This window comes from Gallus gallus, chromosome 2 (genome assembly GCF_016699485.2).
Source record: "Gallus gallus isolate bGalGal1 chromosome 2, bGalGal1.mat.broiler.GRCg7b, whole genome shotgun sequence".
NCBI lineage: Eukaryota > Metazoa > Chordata > Aves > Galliformes > Phasianidae > Gallus > Gallus gallus.
Window position 1 is genome coordinate 122,320,716 of NC_052533.1, and position 11,830 is coordinate 122,332,545.

The 11,830-nt window shown below is 41.7% G+C and overlaps 1 protein-coding gene across 1 annotated transcript in view; it reads left to right on the plus strand.

Annotated features, from left to right (window-relative positions):
* Positions 1–4,433, plus strand: part of CA13 (carbonic anhydrase 13) — a 15,594-nt gene extending 11,161 nt beyond the window's left edge. The window contains exons 4-7 of the mRNA XM_003640811.6: positions 279–374; positions 668–730; positions 1,041–1,196; positions 2,472–4,433. Of these exons, the coding sequence (XP_003640859.1) occupies positions 279–374; positions 668–730; positions 1,041–1,196; positions 2,472–2,585 (429 nt within the window). The 3' untranslated portion in view covers positions 2,586–4,433. The remainder of the gene's footprint in view (positions 1–278; positions 375–667; positions 731–1,040; positions 1,197–2,471) is intronic.
* The last annotated feature ends 7,397 nt before the right edge of the window (positions 4,434–11,830 follow it).

The window sequence follows — 11,830 nt, forward strand, 5'->3', positions numbered from 1 at the left end:
ATATCTTGTCTTACCCTCAAAATCTGGGACTTGACAGTGGTTTGCCAGGCACTGTGCCATGCTGATTGCTGCTAGGTAACACCAGCCACTGGCAGTGTTTGTTGCCATTTGTGTGAATGTATGTTTGCCAATTTCAGTAAATATTGTGGTGAGAAAACTAAGTGGCTTTGAATGCAAATAGGTGAAGTAGAATATTGATACTTGTAAAGTTCTAGTATTAATTTGTGACTCTTCCAGTTCAGCGAGAGTTGATGCTGTCTGTGCCTCTTGCTTTTCAGCTTCATGTAGTTCACTGGAATGCTGAAAAATATTCCAGTTTTGTCGAGGCAGCTCGTCAGTCAGATGGATTGGCAGTCATGGCTGTGTTTCTGAAGGTAAGAAAAGAATGCTTCAGCCCCTACTAATAAATCTGCTTTATGAGTCCAAAGTTATTAACAGTGATGGTGTAAAAGAGATGTTTGTGCTACAGGAGCTCTCACTTTCCATTTCACATTAAAATGACTCAGGAAGTTTCACTGTCTTTCTTAGCACACTTAAGTCACTTGTGGTCACTTAACTAAAGCTGTTTGAAGCAGATTCAGTATGTGTTTGCTTTCTGATTTTTATCTTTTTTGACATATTTTCTCCAGAGCTCAAGTATTACATTTTTCTTTCTCTTGTTTAATAGATTGGTGAATGCAACCCTCAGCTGAAGAAGATCACCGACCGCCTGGACACCATCAGAATCAAGGTGAACAAAAACTTGTTCTGAAACACTCCTGCTATCAGTGGCTGCTTTCATTGTTTTGTTTCTGGTAACCTGGCTGCTACTCCTCTTACCTTCGTGGTCCCTGCTGTGCTCTTCCAGGATGCTGCCAGCCTGTGCCATAATGGAACAAGCCTTGCCTCCTTTGACATGATTTCTCCTGTCTTTTGCTTTTAAATAATACTGTATGTAAATAAATAAGTAATTTAATAGATAGAAGGCAACAATGCACTTGCATAAGAAGCAAGTTCTTATTATTTCTTATGACCACAACTTGCTTCTTTTTAATTTTCAGGGTAAGAGAGCATTATTCACCAACTTTGATCCAAGCTGCCTGCTTCCCAAATCCCTGGACTACTGGACTTACTTTGGCTCTCTCACTGTTCCACCTCTTCTTGAAAGTGTCATCTGGATTGTCCTGAGAGAGCCCATAAGTGTTTGTTCTGAACAGGTACGCCTTGATTTTTCATTACTATAGAAATAAGGCTTTTGTAATGCTTCAGAGGTAAATGCCACCTAAATAATTTTTGCAGACTCTGACACTGCATACCTTATGAAATTAAAAAAGAGAATAAATAAATACAAAAAAATTAGTCTACTTCCACTGTTATTCACACTATATATTCATGTTGCAACAGTGACACCCTGTGGGCTGATCATTTGGTGTGTAGTGTGTTTTTTTTTTTACAGCAGAGACACCAAAGTGTATCAGATTAAAGCTTTTAATACTGAGGGTTTGTAAGTACGTCACTTATGGTATGTTACTAATACTGTTGTCTTGCTGTAGATCTCAAGATTTATGCACCACAGCATTTGTCTAATTCATGGCTGCTATACTTGAAATACTTCAGTAAGATTCAATACAATGGGCCACAAGCTCAGCAGAAATGATGGCTCCAATCTTTGCACATAAAATAGTTCACAGAATGGGATGTTTCTTAACTTAAGTGACCTCAAATTCTGTTTTTAACTGATTCTGAATTGTGTATTCTCTCTGTGCTTCCATTTTTCTCACCTCTATCTCCTTCTCAGTCCTTCAAGTTTGGTCTTACGGGACTCATTGCAGCACAATCTAGGACTGAAAATTTGCGTTAAGATATGAATTTCCCAAAGGCAATCCATTGTTAAGGTCAAAAGGTTCTTACCTGGGCTAATTTATAGTTAATACATCCTAAAATGTGAGATTTTGTATGAAAACACCCATGTGTAACAGGTTCAGAGGGTGCAGTATTCTTTACTATTTTGCAGACTCTATAATCTTATATATTAGAGTACAAATGTGCTGTTTTCAGATAAATATAAGCATACACAAAGTTAAAAATGTGGTTCATATCATGACTGATAGTGTTTGACCATTTAGTTTTACTTCTCAAATGGGATTGTTTTGGGGACTCTACTGCCCACTTATAAGTAAGTATTATAAATATTAGCCATGGAGTGCCGTGGAAAAAGACAGCACTGGCATTTTTTAACCTTAATGCAATTAATGTACCAAGTGCTGTACAACTCAATGCAATATTGAAATGAAATGATTTTTGTGCTGTCCTACCCTTGGTAACCGAGAAAGTCAGTTGGTACATAGAAATAAGAAATGTTGGAAATATTAGAAATTAGGCCAAGTATTAAACTTCAGATCTGATTTAGATATTCAGTATTTACAACGTGGTTTTTCATTAGGGTGAGTGTGAGGGTTTCCTGCTGAACATTCTGTGTCTCTCTATTGCAGCTCGCCCAATTCCGCAGCCTCCTGAGCACGGCTGAGGACGAGGCGGCCTGCTGCCTGCTGCGGAACTACCGCCCTCCACAGCCCCTAAAGGGCCGAGAAGTCAGAAGGAATTAAAGGTGTAAAGCGAGAACAGGCCACCTCTGACACCAAAGGCCCGATTGCCATTGCTAATATACTTTGTGATTTTATTTTTATTTTTTGGTGAGTTGTTATAACAGACAGGTGTTGTTGGATTACTGGTTACTATGCAGTCATTTCACACAGACAGGCACGTCCTGAGCTTTGGCAGTTCCATAACTGATGTTAACAGGTCAATGTGTTTGTGTGTGCTGGTGTGGGAGCATTGAGATGTTGATATTACATGCACAGAGTGTTATCAGAAGGATTTGGTGTGGTGAACGAGCTGTCCAGAAATTGTCACCAAATTACTGAATGGGATCCCTGGTATTAATGGCAGTACAGGATGTTCTGGAATTATTCTTCTGGTCTTTAGTGTAACATTTAACTTAGTAAAGATTTTGTATATGTTGGGATCATATCAGGTGGATTAGATATTCCTGAGTTCTGCCATATAGAGTGATGGAATTGTCCCGCACCTTGAAAAGTGCACAGTCACAAAGGGATTGGTGAGTTCACGCCTAAATCCAGTCTATTGCATCTGGTGAACAGTAAGGACTGAATACCACATCCATGTAGCATCAGAATCCTACTGCATAAAATAGTCTTGAAGAGGCAGAGACAGCCCTTGCTTTAGACTGGTTCATACAGTACACACAGCATTGCTCAGGAATGGAATATCTCCTAGGTGCATCCTGAAGCTCTCCTGTTGTAGATGAACTTGAATCACTGCACTTGTATTCAAAGACCAAAGATAGCCCTTAAGCCAAAGAAATCAGAATCAAATCAATATCCAACAAAAGATCAGTTCATGGTAGCAGTGTCTTGACATATCTGTCGTTAGTGAACTGACCTGAGCCTGTGTTACTCTCAGGAGCTTTTATTATTATTATTATTTGAATCTCATTGTTTGTTTTAAGCCAATTTAATTTTTGTTATTTTCAATAGTAATGAATTAGCCATAGGATGTAGCTTGTGTAGGTAGATTACCCTAAAACTGTGAGAACTAGATAGTGAAAACCAGCAGTACTGGAGAGATGCAGCTGAAGATTTCATGGGCAGCAACTGCCTCTGTATTACCTCTGACCTCATCTTCCACAACTACTCTCTATCAGTTTGTTTTTTCGTAGGTTTTATATACTGTGCCTCTTACCTCAACAGGTCTTTTTATCTTAGATGGGCAAATATGAGGGAAATCACAAGCAGGATTGACTTTATATGCCTTCTTTAACTGTATGAAATAGAGTCATAGATATTTCAGCTTAGTTTGAGACAGGTGTATTTTTTTTTTTCTATCTTCTCCTCCCCAGAATTTACGTGCTACTGCTGCAAGGCCTCTCAATGCCTTCTGATTGTTTTCTGAATGAATGAACACAAATAGGCCATGGGATAAATATAAGGCATTTGGCAGCAGCAGGTACAAATACTAGCCAAAGAGGGAAAACCTGCCGGCACTTTTTGTTTTCTGGCATAGGAAGAAGAATGCAGCTGAAAAGATATCAGTCTGCTTCTTTCTGAGTGAGGATGTCTGCAAGGTGTGTGCGGAGAGAACGCGAGTGTATTGTGTGTTTTCACACCCTTTTTTAGCTTTAGTGTTGGATTTGATATGTTTTCTGGTCATGGAACTAAGTTTGTAAGTAACATGGATATTAACAAATAAGTAAGTAACGTGGATGTTAACAAATCACATGAAACTTATGCAATTTTCTTGCCGAGATGAGAAAGCAGTAAGGCTTCATATCAGAAACAAAACTTGTACATGTTCTTATGTATTGAAAATAGTGGAGTTGATCCACTGCTTTGATATTTATAAGGATTTTATTAAAATAAAAAAAAATTGATTTATGACTGTGTCTTGTATTTTCTGTCAAAGTGATGAAAGTTTTACAGAGCGGCCTGCAGGTTTTACTACTGGAGGTCTAGCTTTGGAAAATATTGTCACCCCTCTTTTGAAATCCATCAATGGGTAGTCTGGTATTACGTATTGGGTGGTGAGGTGCTGGAAGAGGTTGCCCAAGGAGGTAGTGGATGCCCCATCCCTGGAGGAGTTTAAGACCAGGTTAGATGGAGCCCTGAGCAACCTGATCAAGTGCCTGATGTAGTGGCTCTCAACTCTGCCCACAGCAGGGGGATTGAAACTAGGTGATCTTTGAGGTAGGTCCCTTCCCACCCAAGCTATTGTATGGTTCTATGACCTTTAATATGTTCCAAATAAACCATCCTTGGCAGCAGCAAGGAATTTGATCAATTGCACTTAGAGTTTCTGATAGCGCTTCTAGACTGTATAGGGTTTGCAACTAACTTTTAGGAGAAGACATGATTCACAGTAATTCTAACTTCCTGTGTCTGGGCTGAAGGCTGATGGCACTTGAAAAAGGCAAGAAATCCTCAGTTGACTGAAATCCCTCGGAAACAGATTCCCCAGTTCTCCCTCTGTTGTGAGTGCCTCTCAGACCATGGACCAGTCCCAGCACTGCATCCTCTGACTGGGCTGTGTCCTCAGTCATGGCCTTACTCAGTGCTCGTGCTACTTTGAGCTTTACCATACTGCCTGCAGGGTGCTCTCAGGGAGTTCAGCCTCAAGTGTGTGCTCTGTACTATGCTAACATCACTCTGGAGCAGATGAGGCTAAACTGTCTGCCTGTCTGCCCCAGCTGCAGGTCTCTTTGATCCGAGGTTACCCTCTGACCCACTTGGAGCTTTCATACGAAGGAGAATGAAATGCTCAATGATCAAAAAGAATGCACAGGGCATTTGTTGAAAAGAATATCTGTCAAGAGCTGTATGCAGCTGGATGACTGGTCACCCATACGCTTATTCTCAGAATTAAATAAATTGCAGTGGATTCCTGTGGTCAGCTCTGCTCTTTTTGGCACAGGAGGGAAGCAGTACACTCTGCTGTGTTCACAGCCTCTGCCAGTCGCACTCATGACGTCATGTTGCTCTCTTTGGTCATTTTGAGGTCATTTATGTCTTTTGTGATTTCACAAATAAGCAGTTTACTTGGAAATCACAAGTGTTCCCAGCATTCAAACTTACATTTTCAAATTGTTTTAAAACATTCATGGTAATGCAGAAAACAGCCACCAAGCTGTGGGTAGTCAAAAGAATGCTGTGGTGCCCAGGTCTGTAGGTGGCATCAGCAATCCAAAAATTGCTGAAGATGATTTAAACAGTATTTCTGTTAGTTATTTCATTGCAATGCAGTTCTAACCAAGAGCAGTGTCTTACGGGTGTTATATCGTCAAACTGTGCCGTGTAAGAGTCACAGTACCGTGCTATTCAATGATGTGTTCAGTGTCAATATTCATGAACAACCTCAGCAGGGACTACCCAAAGAACTTCCAGACAAGTCCAGGAACAATTCATCAGACAAACAAAAACAGGCACAAAGCTGACAACAAAGCTTTTTCCGAATGCCTGCTCCATCAAGACCGTTTGAATTGGTTGCAGCTGACTGAAACACGGCAGTAGCTCTATATGACAAAAATCAGAACTATTAATTAACATAGTTTGAGTAGCTGCAACACAGTGTGTGGTGTTGTCAGCCAAACACCCTCAGCAAATCCTTGAAATGTTCTCCTCTATGTGCACAGTCTGATGGTGGTGGTGTAATTGCCGTTTCTATATAGCTGCTAAAATGCTTACAAATGGTACTAAGCTAACTATATGTGCTCTGTCTATACATATTTATCTCTCTATATATTAAGTTCTATATGTTTGCGTATACACACATAAACCATAGAGAAAGAGTTGGAGAAAGGCTTTAAAGCAGAGCAGATTCTGTTGAACATTATGTAGGTGAGCAGAAGCTGGACTGTAGCACCCTCCTGAAGTCTGCACACACCGTCCTGTGCCCAGAGAGGCTTCAGTTTGGCTGTGTGGAGGCATTGGTACAGCTATATTCATCAGGCAAAAAGGTGGGAATGATAAATGTACAGTGTCAGTTCTATTCCACCTGTGCAGAAGGAGTGTGTCCTGGATGCTGGAGATGCCCAGCACTCCCAAACAGTACTGATGTTAACGTTACTCGGTTTTGATAGGAGTATCTGGAGATGAATGAATGATTGATTGAGGAAAGGAGTATTGGGTTTGAAAAGATTATTATAGACTCTGCTGTACTTACTGGTGTAAGATGTTGGGCTGAAAGTGAGCAACTGAGTGGAGGGCTGTGAAGAAGAGAAATGCCAAAGACAGGAGCATGACTACCAACAGAATGTTCGTTCAAAGAGGAGGCACTGTGCCATTGGCTGCAGCTTACTGCCTTTCCTCAAAGGAAAAAAAAGAAGAAGTATTCTGAACTTTTGGATATAGCAAAAGGCATGTAAAGATTTAAAAGGTTCACATTTAGGTGAAACTGCACTTAAATGCTTTTCTGTTCTTCAGAAGAATTTGCCATCACATAGTGCCACAAGTGCAACAGAGCCAGATGCTAGAAACTATATGATCAAATTTTTCACTGTTTTCTTCAAGCTGTTTTTTTCTTTTTCCTTTCTTCCCTTAGGCATCAAAAGAAGAGTATTTAAGTCACTTGTATACAGGGAGCCTGGACGGTGCTGGACGGCCTGGTCAGCTTCACCTGGCTGACTCTGCAGGTTCAGTTCGGTCTGGCTTGGCTGGATCTCACTGACACATGAAGGGGCAGACGGGACTGTGCAGGCACCTGTGGCTCCAGGAGCAAACTCCATGCAAGGGCAGATACACAGAAGTACAGAATGGCTTAGGCTGGAAAAGACATTAAAGCCCACCCAGTTCCAACCCCCTGCAGTGGGAAGGGTTACCACCCAATGGATCAGACTGTCCAGGGCCCCATCCAGCCTGGCCTTGAGCATCTCTGGACAACTTCTCTCAGCAGCCTGTGCCTTCCTTATATCTAATCTAAGTCCCTCCTTTTAGTTTAAAGCCATTCCCCTTTGTCCTACCACTAACTGCCAGTGTAAGATGCTGGTCTCCATCTTTTTTACAGCTCCCTTTGTGTACCAGAAGGCCATAACGAAGTCTCCCCAGAGCTTTCTCTTCTCCAAACTGGACAGCCACATCTCTCTCCATCTGTCATCTTTGTACATGCATGCAATAAATAAAAATGAGAGAAGGCAATCACCTCGAGCAGAGTTTTTTTTTTCAGATGGAATGATGAAGGTTCATATAGAAAACATGGCCAGCTATTGAAAAGCAGCTTCTGGTTCAGTTTCTTGATTCAGGTGAACAGTGGCGTTTCAGTAGCGGAACAGCTCTTACTCAATTCTGTGTGAGATTCTAGAAAGTGCTTGCCAATCACCCCTGCTCAATTATGAGATAAGTATCACTTTTAGGGCCTAAGTCAAGCTTCTTAATTCCTATAAGCAAATCTCAAATGTGCATTAGGTGGAAATAGATCTGTGTGGTTACAGAAATATGGAAGATTGATTGTGAACAGAGCAATACACTACCAAATTCCTTTCATTATCAATATTATTTATTGGATATCTGGTGTTTTTACCCCTGATCAGGATTTCACCCATGGTGGCAGTACGTTAATGGTACTGACAACCTCCAGAGCCCCCATCTCTGGGTTACAGTAATCAGGAAGCCATCTAACAATCTAGCCCTGCCACGTGGAACGGGAACACCCAGCATATCAGGACGGAACAGCACTCAAGTATACCCACTGCCTGTAGGTGATATTTCTTAAATAATGCAGAAGTCTTATGATTGTGCCTCCCTGGTTACCACTGAGGGTGTGCTGCAGCACGGCAGTGTGTTCAGGGGGTGTTTGTAGCTTATAACAAAACAACTCCCTGAATGCTGTGCAGTCACTTGCACTAAGCTCCTGCTAAAAAGGGGTGAGATTAAGAAAGATTAAAGATTCATGTTGAGAATTTTCCCTTTCATTTTGCATATGGTAATTCATGCAAGAAGAAAGTGTGACTGACTGAACTGCTTTGAACTGAAAAAAAAAGAAAGCTCGCTCCTGTTTATCTAAAGAGTGTTTATTGCTGTTTAGTTGTGTTTTAAATGGTGTTACTTAGAGAGCTGCTCTAGGCTTCTTTTTACTTATGGCTTAAGGCCATCTTCGGCCTCTTTGGAGTCTGTAGTTCTCCCAGTCTGGGCACTGGGTCAACTATTTAACGTTTGAGGACTGAGATGTGCTTCACTCCTAACATTTAGCACTCTTGGTTTGGTAGGCACTATGCAAACATTACCTAATGCTTCTTACTGGCAGAGAGTTACCTTTCTTGTTTGGCAGGGGAAAAGCTCCAATCAAAGTTTAAAGCCACAAACCAAATAAATGGATAGATAGCTAAAAAGAAATTGTTTTTGCATATTCTTGTTGCTGCCACTTTTATTTTCTGAGTTTAAAGAGAGACACCCACAATGTAAGTACTATTCAATTACGGAAATGTTCACATCAAGAACCTGCATAGCAAAAGTCTCCTGATGGACTTGTTCAAAGCCTGCTTGCTCTTCCAGAGAGAAAGTCAAGCATGCCTGCTGTGTTTTGCAGTGAATCTACAGCTGCAGTTTTCATGTTAAATAAAACAAGGCAGGGCTCAGTTACTGTCCCTGGAACATGTACAAACAAACTTTCCAGGGTATCTTTCTCTGTATAGACTGTTGGGTATGACAACTTCACTGCATCTCACAGAGACCCCTAGCTAGCGCTTATTAAAAGCATTTGGGGAAGATTCCCAGCAATAGCTGAGCATACTGAAATCCTGCCCCTCTGTAGTTGCTCATATGGACACAGTTAACACTCCTGCAGGCAGAGACTCCACCTGAGTAGTGTGTCAAATTCTGGGCCCCAGCACAAGTAGGGTGTCGAGCTGTTGGAGCAGGCCCAGAGGAGGGCCACAAAGATGACCAGAGGGCTGGAGCACCTCCCCTATCGGGACAAGCTGAGAGAGATGGGGCTTTTCAGCCTGGAGAAGAGAAGGCTCCCAGGAGAACTTATAGCGCCATTCCAGTACCTGAAGGGTACTAGAAATAGGGTACAGGAAAGGGTACAGGAAAGCTGGGGAGGAACTTTTTATAAGGGCAGGTAGTGACAGGACAAGGTGAAATGGCTTTAAACTAGAAGAGGGTAGATTTAGACTAGATATTAGAAAGATATTCTTTACTCTGAGGGTGGTGAGACACTGGAAGAAGTTGCTCAAAGGGGTTGTGGATACCCCCTCCGTGGAGATGTTCAAAACTAGGCTGGATGGGGCTGTGAGCAACCTGGTCTAGAGGGAGGTGTCCCTGACTACAGCAGGGGGTAGGAACTAGGTGATCTTAAAGGTCCCTTCCAACCCAAACCAAAATATGATTCTATGATTCTATGATTCTGGTGTGTGTTAGGAATGCCTTGTGCAGCTGTACAACCCAAGACTTCACCAGAGCCTCTGCCCTTTCAGAGCTGTGATGGAACATCTGTGTGACATCTCATCCCCAGTCAGTCTGGACTCTTACATGTCCATCAGCTGACTGCTGCATGGGCAGCACTACACATGGTATTCCTGCACACCGGTGGTATTTAGATGTTTTGTAAATGAGGTAGGCATATGATTTTTTGGAGTTCTTATTGGATTTAGACACTGGCAGTCAGCCCAGGTTTCATTTTGGATGCCAAAATACATCTTCAGAACACTACTGTAAGTCTTTCCTGTGCTTCTCCTTATCTGTGAAACAGATGTGCTAATGCTTGTTCTGCTCATAATTCTGTTGTCTTTCAGCAAAAAGTTAAGATTTTTGTGGCTGTCATGTCACAGAAGCCAAGAGGTGACTTCAGGCCAGGGGCAAGGCACATATCTGCCTCATGGAGAGCAGTGGAAGGCGTTTTTGGAAAGGTGTGTTCTAATGCCAGGTCTGTCCTATGGCTGATCCACATCAGGCATGGGAGCTCTGGGCATAATCTCTGTTCTGTTCCTAACTTCATGCCGTTTTTCTTCATGGCCTTGCACTAGTCACATCAGGTCAGTATTTTCAGACCAGTGCTTAACTCTTTGTTAAGGCACTTAAAAGTAGCTCTTAATTTCCTTGAAATACTGACTAACTAAGAAATCCAGTTAATGAACGCTCCTGCCCCTTGGCAATATGGATCACTTCTTTTGGGATGCTTACAAATTTCAAAGCATAACCTCTGGGAACAAGGTTGCTTAATCTTGTTGTTAGTCTAACCGTACTAATGGAATGACTAGATCCCTTTATGCTTGGAAATCTACAGATCATGTACATGAGTATTGTGTTTGCCAAAGCTTTGACTACAACTAGGTTATAATGTAATTATACTCACTCACTGTGTTGTTTTGTAGAATCATGTATTTGAATTCAGTCTTTTCACAATTATTCCAACAGAAATGAGATTTCAGTCTGGCCTACAGCTTGTTCTTCTGTATATAAACGTCTGGTCACACAACTCCTTGAGCCAGACATCTGTTTTCCACCTCCCTCTCATCAATCAGATATGCTCGAATGAGTTAAAATGTCACTTGAAGAAATACACATACAACAAATACTTGGAAGAAAAGGTAAGAGATCAGAGATAGGTCAGCAATGCTCATAGCAGGGAAACCTAGGAGGCCAGAAGCAGGGTACAATGAGTGAAATAGGAAACAATCCTGTAGGTCTTGGCTGAGCTTTCCTTTGCAATAATGATCTAAAGCTATCTGGAGGCTTTCCCTGGAGCCCTTCTCTCCCTTGACGAAATTACAGAAGAATCCAAGTTACAAACCTTGCTGCAGGACATGTAATGGATGTGCAAAATGCAACACTATTTGCTGGCAGCCTTGTAAAGTCCTGTCTGACGTTAATCCTACAGGGCTCTTTTAAGGGTTGAAAACACTCTGAGTTGTTGAAGGAGAGCGACCATTTTAGGCATTTCTCATGCATTTGTTTTCACACAATGACTCCTTTGCACCATGCCTCAAAAGAATATTGCCATGGAAGAAATGCCCAATATGGAGTGATGAAAACAACAGTTAAGAAACAAGGTTCTTTAAAATTCACACATCACGACAGTGCAAATCCAGGGAAAACCACATCTTTTGGTGAGGAAAGTAAGAGAAGGTTGGGGTCTGGCCATCCCCAAAGAATTGGAAGGAAGCCTAATTCCTTACACAGAAGCATCTGTGGGTGTCTCTTCCTGGTTCTTCCTTACCTCTCTGTAAGACAGTGGTGTTCCTATTGCATCAGTTACTCATTACTCTTGGTGCTACTGCTACCAAATCTGTGCTAACTCATTTTCCAAGGGTAAACCTGAATGTTTCCAGACAGCACATTGTTGG